A 25,435-nucleotide genomic window follows, 5' to 3' on the forward strand; every position below is an offset into this window, starting at 1 on the left:
ACGTTTTGGGCCAGCCCGTGGCTGCTAGGTTTTAGGTCATCACCCAATTAGCTGCATATATTTTCCTGGGAAGGTGTGTTTGCTGCTCCAAGTGTTAATTCTCTGTTGCCTGTGCCAAGGCAAGTGCAGCTAGCAGCAAATTTCCAGTGCAATGCCAGAACTGTACTGCTGGTTTTGGTCCCTCATAAAAATCAAAGGCCGCTGCTCTCTGTAGCCCCTGATATTAACTCTACACCAGTAACTCCAGTGCTTGCCAGTCAGGAGCCCAATGGGACATGGTAGCACGCTGGCCCCGCATGACAAGCCACTGACTTCAGAGGCTGCACAACCTATGAGCTGCAGATTCAGAGGTCCCACCTGCTCCCCGCACCAGCAGTGCCGTAAAAACTGCCCCCACCCACCCACCCACCCGGTCCTGTGGGCCTCTGGCCAGACAAGGTGGTTACTCAAAACAGTGAGAGATACCACTGCCTGAGTCACAGAGTCTCAGGGTAGGACTGAGAAAGGAGACTTGCTTTGGGAAGCCAACGGGGGCAAGGTGACACATGCCACTCAGCTCCCAGAAAAGCCCAAACTCAGAGCTTACAAACAGGGCCATGCTCTGCAGCAAGGCCGGGCAGTGCCACGAGGTGCTGGCGTCTCCCCAGCAGCTACGCAAAGAGTGTGGCAAGGCAGAGAAGGAGGAAATACAAACATCACAGCAGGGAGAGACTGGTTTGTCAGCCGATGGCTCTGGCTGCAGTGAGGGGCCAGTTCCTCCTCCTGGTTCGTGACTGCCACGTCCACTTGCTAGAGATTTATTTACCACACTGCAAAATACACTTCTTGAGTGTTATTGAAACTTATTTAAGAGGCACAGCTCCTAAACGCCTGCTCAGCCAGGACAGTGAGCGCACCCGCTCCCCTCCAGCCTCGGAGGTTTCGGAAACACCGCTTTGTTTCCATGACCCACACACAGTAACTCCCATGCAGGGAGGAATGACCTGGGGTTGCAGGTCCCATCAGCGCGTGAGAAGCCTCTCCACCGCAGAAGCAAGGAAGGGGAGCCGGAAGCCACCTTGAAGGTGGCTGAAGGCATGTGGGAAGGTAGCAGGATTTGCAGCTACAGATTTCCAGGCAGGCAGCATGTTTCGCCTGAAATCAAGCCACCTCCAGCACAGGACAAGCTCTTGCACCCTCACTTGTTCCCACCACAGGCCACCCACCAGATCTCATCCAACTCCTTATTTGCGGTGACAGCCCCTCGATCCCCCTCCTGCCCCACTCTGCCCCTGCACAGGAAGGGCACTACCACTTGCACTGGGACATGAGACCAACACACAGCTACTGCGACAGGCTAGCAAGGTCTGGGCCACGTGTAGAACAGCTGATAGGGTGCAAAACTGCAGAAGATGCCCCCAAAAAGCCAGCGCAGTCAATGCCTCCCAGCCCATAGTTTCGTAATTCCTTTAAGCTAATCCCGCTGCCAACAACAGTCAACTTCCCTAGCCAGGAAGGGCTGCAGCACTTGGGAGCAAGACAAACCACAGCCCTGATGATCTGTCTAAAAACTAGCCCAAAAGGAAATGTTCTCACCTAAATCTGCTTTCTGGAAGTAGGTTTGCCACACTAATGGCTGCCTGGCACTGAGATGGAAGGCGAGAAGAGACGGCCAAGAGCTCTTCTTTTGGCAGCAGAGCCATCCCCACCAGCTGGACCTCCCAGCACCTACCGGGGGCCCTGAGGCTCTCCTGCACCTGACCGCAAGTGGTACCACCAAGCCTGGCTCTTACTCTCCCTTCCCAGCCCTCAGGAGCCTTCCCCACTTCCAAGCCTTCCTGCAGCTTTCCTAAACCAGGTGTGTGAGATGAGGGGCTAACCTGTGTGGGGTTTCAGTACAGCTACGTAGAGTAAAAGCGCCAACTCCCACGTGATCAGAGACGCAGCCAAAAATAGGACTGGCTGCTCACGCAGCCCCCTCCGACAGGCAACGCGCGTCGATCTCCCGAGAGCCCTTCCCAGGAGGAAGGGCGGCTGCGCAGCCGACAGCCCCACAGAAGGAGCCGCATGGCCTGGCAGGGGGGGCACCACCAACCCCAGCCCTGCTCACAAGGAGGGCAGGGCAGCTGCCTCGCACGGGACCCTGTAACCCCTGCAGGGACGGTGGGCTGCAATGCCTGCTGCCAACACGCTCCGCTCTCGGGCAGCCCTGGGCAGCTGCAGGCAACGGCTCTGGGCAGCTGCTGCCAGCCCTGGTTGCCTCTTCGCTTCGCCTGCATATGAAGCACGAGCTCTTGGAAGCGCTATCTTGACTGGCCCCAGCCAGAGGCTACCTACGGCAGCACCCACAAGCCATCCCTCGCTGCGCATGCTTCTTACTGACGTGCGCCAGAGTGGCAAGCCTGTACCCTGGCACTGGTGGTTATGGCAAAAGCAATGCCATAAATACTCGCCCCTGCCATTATCCCCTAGCACGGCTCTCCCTTGCACTTCACTCCCTGTCACAGGCAACACTTGCTCCCTGACCAGCTCCGCGCTATTTGCTTTTGGCAGCAGCTGCGGAAATACTAGATCTAATGCAAATACAATTACAGTTCACACCCCAAAGAAGAAAAGGAGTTGTGGTTAACAGACATGGCCCATGGCCTTTTGACACGGCGGGAAGTCACCTCCTGCTCGAGCCTCCTACCTCCATTCCCATTGCATCACGCTGCTAGCGAGGCCGGTGCTTTGCTGGAGAAGCACAATGACGCACCCGGACCTTACATTCCTGGCAGATTAAAGAGCCAGCATCCACAGATTCCACAGCAAGAAAAAACTATTAATCAGCTCCTCTCGGATGGGCTTTTGATGATCAAAGCAACGTATTTCCCCCAGCACCGTGATTCAGACACCTCTGCCTTCAGAAAGAGCTGGTCAGCCACTGGCCAGACCCGCGTGTCTGTGGAACCTTGTCTGGAGCTGGTAGTTCAGCACAGTGTTTCACAGTGCACACACTCAACTCCAAAAGCCAAAACAGCACTTCTGCTCTCAGCAGGAAACCGATACACAGCAGCCACAGTTTATTCATGCTGCATTATGCCTCGCGCTCACAGGTGAATTTCCTGTTTCGAGTAGCGGTTTCTCATTCAATGTCTACTCCTTTTGCTCTTCAAATTCCACTTCTCTCTCTTTATCTCAGCAAGAGAAAAAGAGCTTCAACCCCTGACCTGCAAACAGAAATATGCTTAAACCCAAACAAAAACGTTTCCATGGAAATTTATGGATCTGGAACATGCCTTCTCATTTCAGCCTTTTTTTTTTTTTTTAAAAACAGTTTTTCTACAAATTTGCTTTACATCCAACTTGTGAGGACGAAACAAGCTGGCAGGTTCCTTCCCGGAGAACACCTCCCTCCCCACGTCTCCCAGCACGCTTGGCTACCAGCCGCCAGATGCTGGCATCCCACTCTCGCGCTTAGGCGGCTTTCATCAAGGAATGCTGCAGAGTCTTCAGGCATGATGCAGTGCCTCAAATAGGAGCCCTGATACAACTCATCTTGTGACACTGTCTCAATAAACCTGCTAGCCGAGAGTTTCTGTATCTCCCAAAGTTAACCCAGGTCATTTTTGGTATTCCTCGAGGGCTCTGTGTGAACACTCTTTGGGAAAGCGATCAGCAGATCCTGAGATAGAGCTGGGAGCCCACGCTCATCTGGGGAAGGATCTTCTCCGAGAGGAAAGCAAGCTGCGCTGTCTGCTGCTGGGGCCAGGCAGCAGCAGCGTGAGCTGCCTTCGCTCTTGAGGCCACCACTGCTGTTGGGGTGGTTGGGATTGCCCAAAGCCCCCTTGCCGGAGAACAGCACGCCAAGCCGTCGCCACACACACCATGGGCAAGGGAAACATTTTGGTCAGCCTGAGATCACAGGAGACTATGTGCCTAGGACGTGTGCTCTGTTTAATGGGATTTCACTTGGAACCCGTAAGCAGAAGGAGGTGGACATGCTGAACAGCACCTGGCTGCTTCTGCTTTGGGAGAAACTGAAGTAGTGGGCACCAGCAATGGGGCGGGGTGGGTCTGCAGGCAGTCCTCGCCCTGATGGGTGCACCCAGTGCCGGTCCTCACCCAGGGCAACACTGTAGCACATGTACACACTGGGAATTACCACGCTACAGCAACCACCAAATATTTAGATACACTTCCAGGCTTTCCAAGCAGAGTTATTACTCTCAGGAAGTTGCCCAGAGTTTGCTCAAGAGTGAGTGAACTGCAATAGGAAGGGAGCCCAGCTGGTTTCTGATGACAGCTGCTGACAGAAGCATGATGATGCCATTCACCTAAGAGGAGAAGTGATGATTCAGATCCCTGGGTTTTCCCTTAGCTGTTCTTTCCAGAAGGTAACGGGGACCCTCAGTCACTTCAAAACCATCTGGATTAGAGTGAAGAAGAGAAAAAATTCAGCATACAAGTGCACTTGCCAACTCAGGAGGATCTTTAGAAGCACCTGCCTCAAGAATCGCTGATGCAAATCCACCTTCATCGTGTATCGAACCTACCTACAGCACAACCGCAGGGCTTCCCCCATCGTTATCGCAGCACCTTGAAACCCTGAGGAACAGACTCTGAAAAAGCTCCTTTGGAAAAGCACCCACTGCTTTCCACGCTTGGTACCGAGGGAGGCCACATTCAAGAGAAGAAGGGGCAACGTAATGGGCAGGAAAACCTGCCTGCAGAGCAGCCTTTCTGTCCCCAAGCCCCAGCCCGCTGCAAGCACACTGACATACCTGTTGTCTCAGCCATGGGACAGCATTTTCAGTAGAGGTGGAGACAGTTGCTCTCTCTGACTGGGAAATGACGGATTATTCCAGCGAACTCCTGCATCCTAGCCTGGTGTTAACTCCTACAAAAGCAAGCCAACTAGGAACCTTTCAGTAGGTGGCAGCAGAAATATATTATCAACCCAGAGGATTCCTTTAGGGACACCTCTTCTTGGAAAAATCACCCATTTAGAGTAGTTTTCAGAGGCACGTTGTTGCTTCAGGTCAGATACTGCACCCTAACTAGGCTGACGACAGCAGAGTCAGGTCAACCACAAAGAACTTGGGGAGGGGAAACTCACCCAGATTCTGAAAATCCCCGCGTTTTGCTTTGGCGGAAGCGTCCCTCACCAAACTGCCTCTTGCAAAATGTGGTAAGTTCCCTAATTTGGTGCTTTGGTTTCTACGGTCCTGCAGAGCCAGTACGGCTCATCGGAACACCTCCTAGCAATATGACTTTTGCAAAATCATACCACACCTTTCATCTCTTGCAGTCCCGGCCAAACAAGGCCATTTTAAAAGAAAAAATTACTTCCATCAATTTCAAAGACTCAACAAATCAGCAACAAAAAGATGATGTAAACTCCCAACTAACCAGCATGCCCCCCTAATTCAGACACCCTTGAACTCGGCTGCCTCGCAGATAGAAAGCGGCCACAACCCGGCTAAGAACACATTTACAGACAGATGAGAGGAGCGACCGGGGCACGGGGCCAGCAGGAAGTCCTGACGGCCTCCCTGCATACCTGACGAGCAAGGTGTGGCTTTATAAAGCTGACTCAGGGCTGGGTCAGGTCTCCTACACGCAGGAGCACGCTTTCCAAATAATCGTTTCCTGTTCTCCCTGGGCGAGATGGTGGAGATGGGGCAGGATGGAGGTTTATCAGGCACAGATAATCCCCCTCCCCAGAGCTGCTCGGCATAAAGGACAGCGAGGAGCGACTGCATGGGCCTGGTGACTAAGGCAAGGACAGCGGCACTGGTTTTGTGACTAACTATTACTCATGCAAGGAGGAATTTGGAGAGGGACCCGCATCCAGCTTGGCTGGTTGCTTTGGATACTTCTGCAGCCATAAGCACAAAGGAGAGCTTTGACAATGAATCAGACACTGGTTTAAAATGACAAAGACAGACTTATCTACCAACTTTGTGTTAAAATGATTTCAGTGTAATCATAAAAGCAGCTTAATGCTAATCAGAGGAAACAAGCAACGTTTTCAGACCCAGATGACTGAATGTAGGCTCCTGGATGGACAAAACCATTTAGACACAGCAAAAGAAGTGGGTTTTTATTAATGCATAATGCATTTCACTTTCCCCTGAATTACAAAGGAATGCGAGCACACTGGCAAAGTTTGCTTGAAAAGCTTTTTCCATTAGATTTTTTTTTTTAAATCAGAGCAAACCCCACAAAAAAAAAAAATCCTAAAATGAGTTCTAGGATACATTTATTTTGAAAGCATCTCTTTAGCTAGCTTCTAAAGGATTTAGAAGGAAGCAATCAACACCCATGTTAATTATTCTCCTGCTTTAAAAATCTACAATTATCCACCTAAAAATAAAGGTAGGAACAGTGAAAATAAAGAGTCATCAAATTCCAGTTCTCCCTTCATGAAGCCTTTGCCCTCTCAGCTAGTTTGTGTGCTTACTTTGCAGTCTGCAGTGCAGGGAAGACTAACAAAGAATTACTAATTAAGCAGTTGCTTGCAAAAATTTGGGAGTTTGAAAACTTGTTGTGGCGAATGATTGCTCCAAATGAAAGATCCAGCCTTACAAATCCATACCCATACACATGTGATGTTATAAATACACGTCATTCCACCAAAACCAGCATCACCCACAACCACTCTTCACAAAAATGTGGTGAAATATTAAAGTTTTTATAAGCCACCTCAGGTCTAAACCAGTGGAAGACCCTTTCGGAGAGCTGGAAATCCCCTCTTAAATGCGATGATTTCTTCTTTTATGCCTCTAAGATTACGACGTCATGTTTTGCAATCAGGGACTTGTGCACTATTTAACATAGGACAAGCTTCTCAGGCAATTTTCAAAGATCAAATAGGAATATGTTTTGCTTTATCTAACAAATCTACCATAGGAATCAGAACCAGTATTTAAAAAAAAAAATACACCTCCTTTCTTGTGATCACTGAAGACCATTTGCTCCCTTTTAAAGCTCCAAGGTGCTAGCTGCACACAATCCACTTTCATTTCTCTGGGATGAGAGACGATGCGATTCAGATAATGTGTATATTATGCTGTTTCTTTTAAGTCAGGCTGTAAGAATACAATCCTTTTGCTATCCTCATTTTTGACAAATGACAATAAGGCAGGCTGCGAGGCTTTAAACATAAAGAATAAGTTAAGTCAGTGATTCATCACAGCCTTGAAAGCAAGGAATAAGGCCTCTTATTCATGTTACCATCAGCAGAGCCAGTTTAGGGGACAGAAAAAATTAGAGCAGCATTAGCTATGCCCCAGCTCCTCCAGTATTTACCTTAGATTTGTATGGCCCCAGTCCAGTGTCAGAGGGCTTCTCCATAAAGAACGATTTTGTCCTGATAGTATTAGTTCTGTGTCCATTACACTCTCAACCTTCTCACTGTTTCATTATTTTAAAGCCTATTTTTCTCATTGCTCAGAGTATTTTTCATTTCAAAAATCAGGAATGAGAATGCAGATTCTCCTCCCTGTAAGACAGCCAGACCTATAGGGAAAAAAAAAAAAAAAAAAGAGTTTTGGCTACTCCCTTCTTCAAAACAAGCATCTCTGTGGCGGGCAGACCAGTGCTGACAGCACTGCCCATGCAGGCGGTGCTCTGCTCTCCCACGGGAGTGCCTGTGGATGCTCCCCAGCTGACAGCAAGCTTAGGCAGGCAGCTGGACCACCCATGTCCTCAAAAAATAAGCTAAGCCTCCAGCTTTGCAGCCTGAAAAGCAGGAGCAAGGCCTTGGTGAAGGCACAGACTCAAGCCTGGATGACAGAAACCAGCAGAGTCAAGATTAAACACATTTCCCAGGAGTGTCACCAAGTCCTAATGTCCGTGCCCAGAAGGACCTGCCCGGACGCCTGCAGCTGCCTCAGACACCCAAAGCCATGCAGGATGAAGGCTATCGCCTGGCCTGGTCCTCACAGGGGGCCTGATGAGGCTCTGTAGCTCTTTCACACCAATCTCCATAGTTTGTGGAGCTCCCACAGCTTCCTCCTAAAAGGTCCATACAAGCCCACAGGTTAATCCTACATGTTAAGTTCACTTCCATCCTCCCCCTGTGCCCACATCAGGTGTCCAGCCTCCCTCTACAGCAAGCAGAGGGAGAAGATCACCTCTAGGAATGAGTGACCCTCTGGAAGCATTTTTTCCTCTTTCTCTTGACCGCAGAGAACATCTGCACTCCTGACTTGTAGATGGCCAGGGAGAGTTAGTGAAACTCCAAGGTGTGATTCAGGGGCCAGAAGAGAAGGAGATATCACCACTGGGAATTCCCAAACATCAGATACTGTAAAGTTGGGAGGAAAGAAGGGGAAACAAATAGCCAAAAAAAAAAAAACCCAACCCCTAACACCACCAACCCCACAACACGCCACCTTCCAGGACAAGCAAACTAAGAAAATAAAAATCAATCTACTCCCCAGCAATGCCCCAAACCTGCAAATGATCTATGCCAGAGGAGTTTTGTACATGTTTGCAAAACATGATTGCAGCTGAGCCCCCAGGTTGCATGGATGGTTCTGGCTTGGCCTCTGTACGAACAACAGCCACAGAAGCACACCAGCCTTCCTTAGAGCAGACCAAGCCATAAAGCCAACAAGGCTGAAACCAAGCCAGGGACCGACCTCGTCTATGCAGACACTTAGAAACAAGGGGCAGCTTCTGCGACAGCATGTGTTTAAAATCATGTCCTCGGTACGTGCGTGTATGCCAGCAATGGAATGAGAGAACAGCGCACTCATCCAAAGTAAAATCTGCTCCAGGCTAAAGCACAGAGGGCTATTCTTGAGGCTTCCCCTCTCCAAAGCAAACAGGAGCATTCCTTATTTTCCCCTGTTTTTTTAAAAAGCCCACCGCACATTCCTGGGCACTGGCCTATCCCGAGCCAACCATGGGTTGAGAGCTTCTACGCTGTAAATCCCAGGAAGAAACCGGTCTAACTTGGGAACGGCCTCACAATTGCTACCTTCTGATGGTTGCTTAGCGGTCTGCAAAGTGCACCACAAATCTCAAGAGACTTGTTTTCACATCGTTAAAGCCACCCTCAGAATTGGCCTCCATGCTGACGGTTTCAGCCTAAAAACCGAAGGGCCATCCAGAGAGCTGCCGCAGGAGCATGTCAGAGGCGTGCGGCCACACCGAGCAGGTCCATCCGAGCCATACCTGCTTGGAGAACATGAACTCCCAGGCTCCAGCACTTCTCCCCAGCCACACCTCGCCTGCTTAAATCTTTGCTCCCACAGGGTACGAAAACACTGTTGTGGCAACCATCAGAGACGCCCTGGTCGACTCATCAAGAAGGGGGGCACCACCATTATGCCTCAGGGCTGCAGCAAAGCCATTTTAAAGCTCCTAGAGAAAGAAGATTAGAGAAATGGAAGCCACAGCACGAGCAAGTTTGCATCCAAGCAGCACCAGGGAAGAAGTCTGTTGTTACCGCTGACGTCTGGCCACCATAAGGCATTGCATTACAGTCATTTTTAACTTTACCAGGAAGGAGCCCTGCAACACCATCTAAGCCTTCAAACGTGGAGCACAGCGGTGTTTGAGAGCAGAATGTTCATTTCTCCACTATTAACAAAAGCAAAGAAGGTTTTTGTGTGGGATAGGGCAATTGGACATGGCACTTTAGGGATCACATGAAGAATTTCTGAATTAGAAATCAAGCACTTAGGTATAGCTTTCCCGATCGTATTTTCTACTCCAAGCAGACAGAGAAGAAAACAACCAACCCTTTATCTCCGCAGCAGTAACCTTTCAGTCTCCCATACACATGTGAAAGAATTGCCTGGGAAACAAGCACACAACAATGTTGTGGTCAGAGTTTAAAACCGAAATCCAATTCAACCAGAAAACTGCAGGTTGCTTTTGCCCTTTTCACGAAGGAGCTAAATTCAGTGGCACACAGTAGACAGAGCTGCCCAGCGCAGCCTCCCCCTTATTTGTTATTTTTAGCAATTTAGTCTGACAACGCCTGACAACTAAACATGCTGAATATAGCAGGAGAGAAGGGGACTATCAGATATTATCAGAGAAAACACACAGCGATAATCACTTTCTCCACCCCTAATGAAGAATCAATTTTCCATGTCTTTATAACATCATAGAGTTTGTTCTTTTTAAAATGCCACATTTAAAAATGGAATCCATCTAGCCCTACAATGGAAACGGATAACATTTCCTGAAACAAAGCATTGTTCCACCCCTCACATATCATGTTTCCTTAAAAACAAGGGAAGAAAAACATTACTTGGTTTTTCTCCTAATACTGCACAAACATTGCTGAGCTAAAAAGAGTCTGTGCTCATCCCTTTAGAATGCTTTCAAAATAGATTTAACACATACCCCTCGTACTGTGAAACACAACAAGAATTTGATAGTATCAGGACTGGAAAAATCCAATCGCTACTGCTAAGCGGGACGCTTCCCATGCCAGCATGTGAGTGAGCCTATGCCATCAATCTCTGCAAGATTCAAGCAGGTTTTTGTAAGCCTCACTGGCACAGCCTTTAAGCAGGCATGTGTTATTTTGCCAGCAAGCCTGGGCAGTCTATTTGGATTCCAAAGGATTATATACAAGTTGTGAAGTTAAGAATGCTACATATGTTCATATATATATTTTTCACATTCATACCTTAGCGTTAACAAGAAGAGTAAAGCTACCTTGCTTTTTCTGCAGAGTAACTGACAGGCTATGCATTTGCCCCCTCGTACACATCCATACCCCTTTGGTGTTCTCAGAACACAGTTCCTCTCACTAAGAACATCCAAAGCGTATTCCAGCCAAGCCTTATTTTCACAGCCCTCTACAAAGACAGGTCTGGTTCTCCTTGCTGCCTTGCCATGCAATGAGCAGCAGGGAGGACCAAACTAGCAGTACCACATCAATTTTGTGATGCTGCCTTGAAAAAGGCAATGTACCACTTCAATAGCAGAGGAACCCAAGAGAAGGGAGTGAGGGAAAGGGAGTAACTGCAATCATACATTGCAGTGGAGACTATCAGAGGAGGGAGAAACAAAGCTTTCAAACCAGACCCGAAACCCCTCACTGTTTTCAAAGTTGACTCCGACAGCTGTGAATGTCAGGAAACCCAGCTCACATCTCTGAAGGAGGTTAAAGCCCACATTTTCACGAATAGTCAGCACTCAGGAGCCCTCCTTGCTACGCAGCTGGATGGATTTACAGAAGAGCTCAACAGCGAGCCCAGCCCTCTGCGCTGTGCTCCTCTGCACACAGCATCAAGCTAGTGGTGAGAGCATTTCTCAAATTCATGCTTGTATCAAAAATATGAATTTCACAATACATTGGCAATAGCATCGTAATAGGAAGGCATAATTGTCTCAAGCTCACGCTACATGAGTAACCAGATCAGCCACTCCGTATGGATACTGGAGGATTACTCTGACCAGCTTGATTTAACCATGCAAAGTGAGAAATGCGAGTTTAGTAATAAGGTAGTTAACAATGTAAAATATAATCCTAAGCTTTAAAATCCTTCCAGTTTTAATAATGGATGGAGGGAAGTTTTAACCTATCTTGGTTTGATATTTATTTTACAGTGATGCAGTGGAAGCACAAGGTCACAAACTTTCACATTCTTTCCTGCTTCTGTCACAACTGTTTTCAGGACAGCAAAATCCCCTACTCCTGTGATAAGTGCTCTCTGACTTGGACTCAGGTATTTCCCCTGAAATCTCAGTTTCCAGTAGTTGTCAGTCTAAGAGCTTGTCCTCTTCCATGGGGAATCCCAAGCCTAAGGAAAATCCTTTTCACAAAACTGCCAGCCAGCTGGAAGCAGAGTAGTTAAAAGACAGATTTGAATGTTCACTTAAAACAAACTGTTGAAAGCTTTGCCAACCTGAGCCCTACTATCCATGGTTAATAAGAAAAACCAACCCATGTGGCAACCACCTTTCCACTCCCAACACCTTTTGAGGCAGTCACTATTGCTGGGAACTTCAATTCAGTGACTATAACCAGAGGCTCAAGCAACAGGGAGCTATGAAGCAGAAAAACACATCTGCAAAGCAGCCAGCTCTGAGGCTTTGTGTAAGAACGGCAAAGGTTATAATTTGGGGGGAATTTCATCCATTCTGCCTAACTCAGCAATCAGAAAGTTCAGGAGGTAAGATCACTCCCCTCCAGGAACAGGAAGAAACTGAGATGCACCGCTGAAGGGCACAGTAGCCAAAAAGCTGACCACAGCCCAACGGACCTGGTAGTAAGGGACCCAATGGGCAGTTTGTAAACAGAGGCTGTCAACCACATTCCAATCGCTTCCAAATCCAGACCGTGCTGTTATGAAGTTCTCCAACCCCAGTCGCAGGGCTGTCTTTGCACAAAGCCACTGGCATCTGGGATGACTTCAGAGTAGCCAGGATACAATCACTTCTATCATATAACCATAAAAATGACCGCATTAACACCACCTTAAATATATAGCCTATCCATGGAGTACTTGTTTTCCCTGTGCAGAAAAAGTTCTCATGGCCAGAAACACAAAACTCCTTAGTATCCGGCACAGAAAACACTCCAGGCAACACAACATATGGTGATGTGCTTGCCCTAGAGCTCCGCAGGCAAGCTGAGTTTTAAGAAGGAATTAAAAAAACACAAACTCTACTTCTGCTTTAGTGTAAGTAGGAAACAATGGAGACAGAACTGCACAGGTTTGAGTAGGTTTGAGCACTGACTTCCTGCTGCTGCTTGTCTCTACTTAGCTGGTCTCCACACTCACTTTCTCCAAAACACTAACAGATGAGATAAGCAGCTTGACACAACTCAGTCTTCGCTTTCTCTGTTATTCCCCAAAAAACCAAGGAACAGGGTTTTGTATTAATTATATTTTAGGGGCATTAAGAAAAAAAATATAGTAACGGCCTTGGAAAAGTACATTTTGAACATCTCCGAAGACTGTAAGCTGTATGTGTAGCCACTAGAAGATAGTCAAGATTCACTAGATAACTTGTTTGAACACTGGGACTTGTGCAGACACTACTTTATATTTCCTAGATATTCTCCGACTTGAACGCTCCAACCAGATAAACAGAAGAACACAGAAGTGCTCTGACCACATCGTCAAAACAAAGTCCCATCTCCCCCTAGATCCGGTCTTCAACAGCAGCCACAAGTAGATGCCGAGGGCAGAGTGTAAGGACAGGGCAGGCGTATACGGTACTTCCTCCTCATACTTTCCCAGCCTCCAGACATTTTTAGCTCAGGGACTTCCTGAGCAGGATGCCATTTCTACATATTTGGTAATTCTCAATGGATTTCTCTTCCATGAATTTGTGCAATTGTCCTGAGCCAGTGTAAACTTTCAATATCCACAGCACTGGCAAAGTTTCACATCACCTATCCGCTGCAAATAACCACACAAACATCCTTTTGCTAGTTTTAAACCTTGCTCCTACTAATCTCATTTGAATCCCACACCCCCAGTTTTCATATCAGGACACGGAGCGAACAATCAAGCCCTACTGGGGTTGTAGATCTAGCAAAGAAACCAAGCGACATGAATTACTTATAGGTTACTTGTAACACCGCTATGTTTCACCTAGTTACAATCCTTCAGGATGAAAAGTACCAGATAAAAACAAGGGATGTAGCAAACAGTGTCTTGTTGAGCTTCCATGTTCTACTTTCATCATCATTACCTGCCAAAAACTTACCTCTAATTCCTTAATTTTCTCTTCGGCTATTCTCTGTTTTTCTAAGAGCTGATTATGAATCACTCCTTTAGACTGAAGAATAAACCTACAAGTGAAAAAGAAGAGACAGACAACTGTTGGATATTTTTTATATCTGTTGTACACCTAGCTGCATGCTGAGTTAAACCACAGTGACTTCTGCAAAATATTCATCCTCGATCTGCGTGTTCTGGACAGAGGCAGAAGAAATTGCTATGATGGCTCACACAAATCACCGGGCTAGCCTCAAAGGCTTGTTCACTAATCTCACCCATGATTTGGGAGGAAGAAAATGGATACCCACAGATCTCCCTCTATCATTCAGTGTCCTTGAATGATTTGAAAGCAGTTCTTGCACACAGCTAGCAAGGGGAGTCTGTCATCACAGTCCCTTCAAAGGGATCTAAATCAGTTGATGGCATATAGTCAAGGAAGCCTCTTTCAACGGATAAAAGCCATTCATTACCATCTTAGTGCTCACAAGCTAAACAAACCTGCACAATAAAAACCAGCTTTCTACAGACAAAGGCTGAGAGGGTTGGGGGTGTTCAGCCAGGAGAAGAGAAGGCTCTGGGGAGACCTTACTACGGCCTTCCAATATACAAAAGGGGCTTATAAGAAAGATGGAGAGACTTTTTACCAGGGCCTGTCGTGACGGGACAAGGGGCAACGGTTTTAAACCGAAAGAGGGCAGGGTTAGGTTGGACATAAGGAAGAAATGTTTTATGATGAGGATGGTGAGACACTGGGACAGGTTGCCCAGAGGAGTTGTGGATGCCCCATCATCGGAAGGGTTCAAGGTCAGGTTGGACGGGGCTTTGAGCAACCTCATCTAGTGGAAGACGTCCCTGCCCATGGCACGGGGGTTGGACTGGATGATCTGTGAAGGTCCCTTCCAACCCAAACCATTCTGTGATTTGATGATACAGAGCCAGGTGCTTCCACCAGAAACACAGAGACACGGTACACCTGCCTTTACTTGAGCTTTCACAACTCCCACTGCTCAGGGCTTGGCTTTAACATACACCCTCATTGACCTCCGAATTCCCATGCTTTCTACATCCAGAGGGTTTTTCTGTGGGGTGGGAAGTGGTCATTTTTAAGTGAAATTGCAGCCACTGATTTCCACTTGTTCTGTTTTTTAATTGCCAAAAGGATTTCAAAGATGCATCCATAACATCTCAGTCACAACAATCCTGCTCACCAGCATGCAAAAAGCTGCCCGACTTGCTCAGAAGAGCCTCTGAAGGAGCACCAGCATCCAAAGCAGCTCTCCAGCACGTGGCACTGGCATCCCACAAAGACATAAAGGACAACTAAGTTCAAATGAATTTTAGGAACCCTCCATAGCTGTTTTTCATCCTTCCAGACATAAAGAATGCACAAGCCGCAGATTCGCCCCTTCCTTACTTAGAAAGTCCCTCGGGGGATTTAGAAGGAGCCTCCATGGGTCATACCAACGAGGTCAAGGTCTCCTTCCAGCACCAACTAGGGTCAATGTCTTCCTGCCAGGTGACAGGAGCTCATGCTTAAACAGTTAAAATGAGCAGCTTTAGACAGGGCAGAATCAGAGTGCATTCCCCGTCTGCTACAGAAAAATCTTAAATCAGTTTTTAGTGCCATCTCCCATGACAAATGACATTATTAACGTGTTTGTTCAGGGCCTGGTAAACACAAATGTGGATCTGCCGCTTGGCTTTTAACCCAGCATACTCTGCATCAGCAACGCAACAGCCAAAAGGAAAACTACCTGCCACACGCATTCCTGAAACGCATGGGAGCAGAACTGTGGTTAATTATAACAGGTTTCCAATTAAAACCCTCTTTGGTGCTGCTATTAACTGCACTTGGCAATCGCTTCCTCCTCCTTCTCCCACTTCTCTCCCTTGTTCCGCTTCACCTCCTCTTTTCTACAGTAACTTCCGCTGTATCTTTTATGTTGCAATTTTCTCAAATCTTTCCTCCGTTCTTCCCAGCCTCAGCTCATGCTTATTACTAGTGTCATCTTTGTTCTGTATCTGCTTCTGTTCTTTACAACACAGCTCACTCATACTCTCTTTCTCCCCTCAATCCCCCCCTTTCCCTTAGGTGCCCCCACAACCCACTTTCACGCAGTGGTAATGTTTTCAGGTCCCAGCACACACCAGCCTGCTGAAATAAAATGTGGGTTTTGCTCAGTCTTGTGAAAAATCAAGGCCGTGACCACCCTTCTAGGAAAGAGAAATTATTTACATTGCTATTAGGTGCAGAGCCTGGATCCAGCCAGAGAGGAACTACTTTTCAGGACCACCAGCAATCACGTCATTGTGACGCTCTTACTTTGAGCCTGCAATACCAGAAGAAACAAACATTAGCCTTCACACACACCCCCCCTCTGCAGATTTTGGGGTGAAGATTAAAATTTTGCCTTCCTTCTGCAGTAGCTGCCATTAGTGAAAAATCAAACCTGCATGACGCCCTGAGTAAACAAAGCCAACAGTCCTTTCCCACATCACAGCTTCCCTGAGCTTGTGTGTGTATATGAACGTTTCCTTAATTATTTCCTTTTTTTGTGGGGGCAGCAAAGAAGAACAGAATACCTTCTCATTTGCTTCCCCAAATTGTATAGCAAGATCGATCACTTCGGTTTCACTGATGCCCCTGGTCTAAGAAACAAAGTTAAACACCAACACAGCTTGATCAATTGTCCCCATGCTGCAGCTGGGAAGGTCCCTGCTGGGCTACAGGCGCTGAGCGATCCCGGCTGGCTGAGAACTGCTACGGGCACTAAAACCTTTGAACAATCAAGCGGCTGACTTCACTTCTATTCTGCAAATGTCAACAGCAGTCATCGGGGAAAATATCCTCCCTCCCACCCTCCTGCAATGCTCTGGCAGACACGCGGCAGCAAATTAAAATTGGATGGCCGAAGTTAGCACTGACGAGACTTACACGGGCAGCTGGGCACAAATACAACCACCCCAATTTTATTTGCCATAAAATAGTGGGCTGGAACCTGTGTCCGTTCACACCCTGGCTCAGAAGCAGTTCAAATGTTCCTGACGTGGCCAGCAGCATCCTTCAGAAGGTCTTCACCAGTACCAGCTTCAAGCCACCCATTTTAATTCCCTGCCGCACGACCATTGAGCCCTCAGCCTAAAGCGCGCAGGTGCTGCCATGTAAGCTGTCAAAGGACAGTTTTTTGAAAGTTGAAGCTATAAATCCACATCCACAGTTAATTATTTAAATCTGTAGCTTCACTTTCCAACATAAGAAGAACTTAAAAAAACCTCATCAGTGTTTTAGCTTCTAGCTTGGGATACACACATTACGGAGATCTTGGCCAAAGGTTTTACCTAAGGAAATAATGTGGTTTATGGCAGCACTCGGAAAAAGCAGAAGCTTGTTCTGCTCATTAGGTAACAGGTGCTGCAGGGCACTCGTAATAAACTGGAGTTTAAATTTAATCTGGATTTCATTCTTCCGATTACCCTAAGTAAAACACCAAGTTGATTATTCCCCCCCCCCGCCACTTGCCAAGCTGGAGAAATAGGGCAGTGTCATTCTGCTCCCTGGTTTTAGTTAAATGTGGTCATTTTATTTATGGATTTCTAAGCTCACGAAAGAACCATGGGAAGTTCTGAGGACTTAGTTCTTCCCTGAGTAAGTTTGTGAACAAGCCTTTCAAACACATGAACTTCATTCGCTTCCTGGAGGTATACCACCAGCTTAGAACTGGCCTCACGTTAGAGTCACCATATCACAGAGCTGAGCAGCCACTTTCCACTCTGTGACATTGAGCTTGGCAGATGACGTGCCTAACACCAACCCCTCGGCCGCAGGTCAGCACCGAAGAGCTACCTCCACAGACCGCTCTGCCGCAGTCCACCATAGGAGGCTCCAGCTCTGAGAGTTTGTATGTTGAACTAGGATGGCTTTTAAGTATTGACAGTCCACAGAAGACAAGCAGCAAACCAAATCCTCTTCCAGATAACCAAGTTCACTCGTGTACACCTTCTCTCAGTGAAGCATCACAGCACAAACTAATAGATCTGTCAAACATGACACTTACACTATCAAACATGAAACTGATTCAGAAAGATGATCAGCACCGCAGTGGCAATTCCAAAGCTTAATAACAATCACCTCTTCACACAGGAACTTTTTCCACTGTTGTTATTTAACACCAGAAATATCTGGGTCAGGACAGACAAGTTCATCACATCTCAGTTGGCCACCCACTTCAAAGGGAATGGCTAGTAAAAACAGAGCAGGATTTGCCCTATTAAGGATACTTAGCAATTTTACCAATGTCCATAGATAAAGGTAAAAAACTCAAAACAAACCAAAGAAAATTAGAAAAGAAAGCTGCAGAGGAGTGGGGTCCTCAAGGACAGCAATGTTCAGCCAAACCTGGGCTGCCAACAAGAGCAGCTCTATAACAGGGTGAAGTGTTTACCGATCCACTGTACCTACGTGCTCCGGTCTCCCGGTGACTGCTGGTTCTCAAGTGCAATACGGGGAACAAAAATAGAGCACAAGGGAACTGAAAGAGAAACCTCACTCTAAATATTCCCACTTGTTTCTATTTTCCTCCCTCTGCTAGCTCCACATCGGGACTTTTGTTTCCCTAAGGCAGAGAAAGTGGTTTATATTCTCTCTCTGAGACTCACTGCTTGTTTCCTTGTGAAGGAATCTCTTATTCCTGCCCAACTATAAATTTCTAGATCTGGTGTCCATTTGTTCGGTGTTTACACAGCACTCCCTTATGCCCTGGCCAAAATGGTCTTCAGGCTGGTCCGCAATGCTGTCAACTTCATCATCTGTCTGCTCCTTTGTGTCACGCATACACACCCACAAAGTGATGTTCGTACCATGTAAGTAATTCCATAACTCAGTCTGTTTGCACCAAAATGTACTGTTTACTTGACTTTAAGACATAAATATTAGATACTGAAAGATTCATCTCTTAATAAATGAGGTTATGGAGATGTTTGTTCAGCACACACCACTCTTCATTATGACATACAAGTCATTAAAGTTATTAAAGGTGGAGTACCAGTGATGCTCACAGTTAAGGTTTTCCATTAAGAACCCCTATTTTCAATTACTTGCAACTGCAACCAACTTCAACCTTTACGTCTGAAGCTTTCGGTGGCAGGCATCTGTCCCAGACGCAAGCACTCTCTCCTCTTCCCGTTCTGTTTTGGGGACATGGTTCAGGTGTTTCTCCTGCACGGTTTGCCGGTGCAAGAGACTGTTCGTATTAAAGTTTTAAAACCAGGAGGGAAAGGAGCCACACAGTGGGCCACGGGGCTCCCTCCTGCCAGTCTGCAAAGCAACTCTTCCCACCTGGGTCCACGTAGGTCACTGCAAGAACCTGTGCAGGGTACCAGGGGAAGCCTTAGTTTTTCCCCTACCTGATACTGATCTAAATCCCTCTGCCTAATTTCAGAGAGACACAATTTTACAGGTAGGAACGCTCCAGTGCTATTTTGCCAGAATAATGGGGAATGACAGATCTAGAAGTCCATTCAGCCTTGCTCCCGGCTCACACAAAGGGCCATTATAACTTCAGCTTTACGGTTCCCATTGCATTTGGGAAACGCTCTACAAAAACTTAAGATACTGAAAAGAAAAGTAACAACTTTGTACAAAGCCTTAACATTATTTTAAGATGTTTACTGTATTTCTAAAAAAACTAACATGCCGTGCTATAACACAGCACAGTCATTTACATGGAATATCCCGCTCCTTGAAACCAAGCGTTTTCATTAGACTACTCCATGAGAAAAGTTGGGCTAAGCCCCGTCATGCCCTTATCTATTTAAAGACGCTTTTTAATTCTGAACTTGTACTGCTGTTCAAGCTTTGAGCATACTCAGTAGGGGATTACCGCATTTTAAGTACCATTCAAAGCCAATGGAAGAGAGGCTTCCAACGAGCTGATCCCAAGCAATCTAGCTTGATTGAACAGGAGCCGGCTGTGCACCAGTGCAAGGACCCAGCAGTCCCCTTCCACTCTCCAAGGGTCTGCTTATGCTTTCGTAAATGATTCCCTATGCAGTTCGTAACAGGCAGTGCTTATACCCCAGCAAATTCCAGTTTTAGTCATCCTAGATGAATTACCCAGTTCCAAACAAGACAAGGAAGCAATATTAAAAAAAAAAGGAAAATCATGACTAATTATAGTTTGTGCTGCCACCCTTCGTGTCTAAGGGTTTCACATTTTTCAGTCTGATTTTGAATTTCCCATTCAACAGATCATATGCCTTAACTAGAGCTTGCTCAGAAACAGATGGAGTTGGAACAGATGAGTTGAAGCTTTGCCTATGTTTGCTTTTACTTTACTGGTCAGTCATCTCATTGGGTCACTCTCAATATAGCTAAACCTAACTATTCCCCCCCACCAAAGCAGCACATACCTTAAAGCAAAACAAATCCTGCAGCTTATATCGGGAGGATTATATATGAATACATTCCAGGAGCAGCAGTTTATAGTTCATGTGTCATTTTACTACTGCACTCAGAGAGGTGGAAATGCACCAGGAGCTGTTTGGGAAGGAGACATGGGTTGAAGCACGCTGGCAGCATCTCTGGTGGGCAGCAGAAGCTGTGCAAACTCAGCACCGGAGCACGCACAGAGACCAGGATTAGCAGCGCTGGAAGCAGTCCAAACCGAGTCTTATGTAGGCCACAACAAGGGTAACTTTTACTCGGATTAACATTTGTAAGCCGTAAACCTATTTACGTTAAGGAGCTAAAGGAAGAGAACAAAAAGTGCCACACTGTTTGCTTCCTCAAACCTCTCCACGGACCGGCCCAACACGTCCATCCCGCCCTGCTGAGGGGCAATGGGGTTTGTTCTGCACTTCAGGCCATGTTTACATTGAGGTTTCACTTTTTTTGGGGGGGGGAATCTGTCAATAGCTACAGCATATTACGTTACCTCAAGCCAAGATAGTAACACAGCTTGCAAACAGCAGTTTCTGCATTGCCAGACACTTAACTAGATGGTAGATTTATACCATTGTTCATGCTTGGTTCTTTAAAAAAAGAAAGCAGGAATATACCTCTAAGTGTGTATTAAATATAGCACAACCCAAAATAATAAAATAGTACTCTGATCTGCTTTTAAAGAACATCATCAATTCTTTTTGAAGGCTCAATTGACATAAATTAAAGAAAGCAAATGTCTCCTCTCATACAGGAATTAATGACATTTGAGATTCAAACCATGTGGGGAAAACAGTGCGAACGTGACCGCGGTTCATGGAGGTGAAATCTCCGTGAGTAGTTTTTCCTCACTATACCCCTGGTTTAGTGGTTTTATCTTCTAATTTTGCTTTAATGTAATCTTTTACTATGTAGCAATGATGACCTGTAGCTTGTTGAAGCAAAGGAAACTTAAATGACTACAGCATGCCTACTAGCAGATGCACTTCAAATAGATTTTCTGCGTTCTAGGTTGTACCATATTTAAAAGTTGCAAGCAGCAGAAAACAGAAACAATTTTCCCCAATAATGGGAAATCAAGATCCGTTTCTAAAGTCTCCTGTATTTTTAAGAATTCCCCACAAATTCCTAAGGAAGAACATTTTAAAAAACCCCACAAAAAACGCTCCCCACAACAGCAAATGAACATGCATCTAGGAAAACACAAACAAGCAAACGTGGGTGTGAACACCCTGGTCAACCAATCCTAAAAAAAATTCTTTTAAAAAAAGGTTTTTTCTATTGGTAAATCTTCTGTGATCAGAAAGGTGAACTTTGCAGTAGTAAATGAAGTGACATGGAGATACGGCTATACTGTGACAGGCAAACTTATGTTCACCCTTCTCAGCAGCAGCCCTTCACTAAGAACCTATACAGGGAAACTAGCAAAATCAGGATACATGTCTTTGGAAAAGCAAATCCATCCACAGTTACAAGAAAGAAAAAAAAAAAAAGCTTTGTGCCTTGCCCAGGAAGAAACCTTTGAAGTGCTAAGCGAAGAAAATAACCCAACTATGGGCTTGTGGTTGTTAAATAGCACAGCCTTGGCTTCCGAACATCGCAAATCCTGCTACAACAAAGCATCAAAGAAAGCAATACAGCAAAACACCACAGAAGTGGATGTAAAGATAACCAAGTCAAAAGAATTCAAGCATAACACTAATACAGAGATATTTCTGGACGCTAGAGTTAAATTAGCTAGCACTAAAACAATCACACTGTTGTTTCCTAATCAGTAAGAATAAACTTTTTAGAATCAGCATTTGTGGACTGAAAAGGCTGGATGTTGTTTTGGAAAATCGTTTCTTCTCAGAAAGCCTGATTATTTTTTTTAATTTTTTTTTTTAAACTGGCTGAAACACTCTGTTAATTCAGCAAATAGTTTTGGAGAAAACAAAAATAAAAATTCAAGACAGCAGTTGTAGCATTCCCGAGTTCAGCACTTCGGTTCCTGCATCTCTGTATCAAACTTGTGTAAAACAGCGATCTCATCCCACAGGATTGTTTTCCTCATATTTTACTTCAGTGTTTTAATGTAGGGGTCATGAACGAAACCCTCCTTCTTTCAGGCTTTGAACAGGCAACTAGGTCAGAGGATGCTCAGATCTAGATTTCTCGATTGTATTAAGGCTGTTCCACATAAAATGTGTATATTATGTTGACACACACATACCAGCCCAGAGACTGACTTGGGACATCTCCACCCGACAGTTGCGGGCTCTGAGTGTTGGGGACCTTGTCACGTCCTGCCCTGCCAGCTAGATATTCATTGATGCCCCACCTGGAAGGGCATCCCCAGGCAAGACAGGGATACCACAGGGATTCTCCCAGTACTTCTTTGGTCCAGCGATTTGGCCGTTCTCCTCTGCCGCAGGAAAGCTAAGTGTAAGTGCCCACGCGAAACCAGAGAAACAGGCCTATATTCTGAAAGAAGCGCTCAGCATTTCCCCAGGGACTCTAACCCTTGATTCCAACATTTCCTTTAGAAAATGGGGGAAAAGGCTCAAAATACAGTACGTTAAATCCACTGAATATTAAAATAAATGGAATTTCCTTGCTGTTTCAGAACACCAGAGTGACATGTCAAATGCTTGGAGAACTTCAGAAATAAGACAGTCATGTTCCCTAATTTTTTTGCAAAGTCATTTCGCACAGCAAGCCACAAAAGCAGGAGCAGTTCAAGCTCCCCAAAACATTTAAAACTTGTCTAGCATGTATTCAAAAATAACTCTGTACCACTGAAGCAACAGATGGGTTGCATTTGCAAGAGACCCCAGATTTTCTCTTTCTGGAGGTAGGGACAAAACGAAGGTGCCTTGCTACAGCCCTCGCTCCCCACAAGAGTCTGACCTCCAAACTGCTGCCCTGCGAGTGCAAGACTTCTTGAAGGCTGTGGCATTTATGTAACAGCACATTGCCTCTGGATCACAGCAGATCAAACTGTCTCTTCTAGCTACAACAGCAGTCTGTGTGAGTAGTTTGTCTCTGCCGCTTACCTCCTCAGTTTAGATGTCATGTCTACCTTTACTCAGGTAGCTCCTTCCTCTGTGTTGTCTAGATAACAGGCAGGTAAAGAGTTAGGGATAAAGAAAAGATGAATGGAACGGATTTGTCTGAATGTCATACCCCTAGTCCCAACAGAAAAATGTTCCTAAAGAGTTAAATGTCTCCAGGCAAGGGAGAGAAACATCAAGGAAAAGCTGTATCCTAATCTATCACAATGCACATAGGGTGGGGGAACTATAACCAACAGGTTTATTTCAAGTAGGGCTAAGTAAAGCACCTATTTTTTTTTTTTAAGTCAGCTATTATTTTTATTGTAAGACCCTTTTTTCTGCTACTTATACATTTGACAAACACTGACTTACCAGACGTGTCCATTCTACACCAGTTCTCTGTCTAAAGCCGATTTTTTAAAGAAATGCAGCTGTTTCCTAGAACTGGGCAGATACACATCTTGCATGCAAGATGTGTATGGAAATCTTTTCCTTCTCTGAAGTTTCAGTATTGCATGGAGAAATTATGTAGAGCAGCAGGGCAGGAGAGCTATAACTGGACCAAGATATCCAGGAGATTACAAACGAGCAGCCCAGGGCGGCAGGAATAAGATCAAGAACTAAATGGGGGAAGGGCGGGAGGGAGCATGTTTGGGAAGCCAGAAGATGCCAAGTTGGAAAACGAGCCTGTGCCCAAGAGAACAAGCTCTCTTTCCGATCTGGAACAGAATCCAGGAGTCCAGACTCCGAGTATCCCACTATTGCCAGCAGATAACGATGAAGCCCACTGACCAGCTGTGCTCCTCTCACACTCCCGATCAGCCAGGAAGAGGATGACAACCATCTGCTGCCCCTTACTTCACTGCTCAAGTCAAAGGCACTCGTACAGACTACTACTGCGTTACCCTTGCGTGCATCGTTTTGATTTTGGCTCTCTGTGACAGCTCTCTCAAAAGATCTTGCGAACTTTTATAGACCCACTCACACATAACACTGAAAAACGTTGTTCAGGCTGCGCCAAAAGGGAGCAGTTCAAAATCGAGAAAGCCTTAAATGAAAACCAACGGGGTGTTGGAAAACCTTATGGCTTATGCACACGCGTCACACCACGTAGCCTTTGATTCCTCACGCACCATCTCCCAACAGCCCTGTGCTGTTCAACATACAGCATAAAGAGTGGTCAAGTAGCAAGCAACTGGACACCAATCTTGTTTTCTTCGCTGTTCAGCGCCTGATTGTACTTACTAGACACACCGGACTTACTGTGGAAAATAAAATCTTCCCTTTTTCAATAGCTGGACAGAGGAGCTTCAAGATTATAAACTACATATTGACCAGAGGCTGAGAGCAACGTGCTTGTCTCGGGGATTCATTTAAGCATTGCAGCACCTGTCAGCTTCCCAGCAGCTGAGCTTCAGCGCTGAACTCTGCACAAAGCCTTACCCAAGGAGATGGGTGATAGAGAAGCCACTCGGATTTCACAGACCAGCCTATAGTTAGTAACTGAACCATAGAGATTAAGCCTTGCGTGTCCTTCAGTTCCTTGGGAGTTTTCTGAAATGTGAGCGGGAAGCACAGTACAGCTACCATATTCTGAAGTGATTTGTGCTGGTAGAATCAAACACCAATCTCACACACACACACGAAATGCAAAAATGCAGCTACTGCAGCTGTATTGAGCTACGTGCCGTAGTAACTGCTGTCTTCAGGGGTTCAGGAAAGAGCTTACAATGATTTACGATGTCTCATTTTCAAACCAAACCAAGAATCACAGTAAAAGCAGGAATGCATTTAAATCCCAGGAACAATCAAGAACATTTAATCGTCCCTCAGGTTTCACTTGTGTATGGTTAACCACCAAAAATCTGAACCGCTCTTAAACAAAAAAAGTCAAAATCGTATTATTACAGCTGTCCCCATAAACTACTCTACTTGCACAAAGTCATTTTATAAGGACAGCTATAATAATATACTTGCAGAAAACCTTGAACATAAAGTTGTGCTACAATATTTGCTTGATTTCTACTTTCTTATATTTTATTTTTGTAAGTGTTCTCCCATTTGTTGTAGAAGTAAACTGATGATAAAGCATTATCAAACCAAAACTGACTATCTATTTTGGCATGGTATGAAAAACTGCAGTGGTCTCCTCATTGCGCCTAACACAAGTGCCGGACATTTTTCTTCTGTAAATAAGGATCTTGTCCAGGTTATGGGTTAAAAGAATGTAAAGGGAAAGGTCCAAAATATTCAGACAGAATTCTGAAGCTTAAACTTTCAGCATAGTTCTC

General features: G+C 45.8%; 1 protein-coding gene across 1 annotated transcript in view; it reads right to left on the bottom strand.

The window, feature by feature from the left end:
* The window catches only part of PFDN1 (prefoldin subunit 1), a 32,756-nt gene that overhangs the window by 3,584 nt on the left and 3,737 nt on the right, over positions 1-25,435 (bottom strand). Inside the window, exon 3 of the mRNA XM_059825424.1 lies at positions 13,657-13,741. Within this exon, the coding sequence (XP_059681407.1) occupies positions 13,657-13,741 (85 nt within the window). The remainder of the gene's footprint in view (positions 1-13,656; positions 13,742-25,435) is intronic.

Source organism: Gavia stellata, chromosome 16 (assembly GCF_030936135.1).
Source record: "Gavia stellata isolate bGavSte3 chromosome 16, bGavSte3.hap2, whole genome shotgun sequence".
In the NCBI taxonomy this organism is placed as follows: Eukaryota; Metazoa; Chordata; class Aves; order Gaviiformes; family Gaviidae; genus Gavia; species Gavia stellata.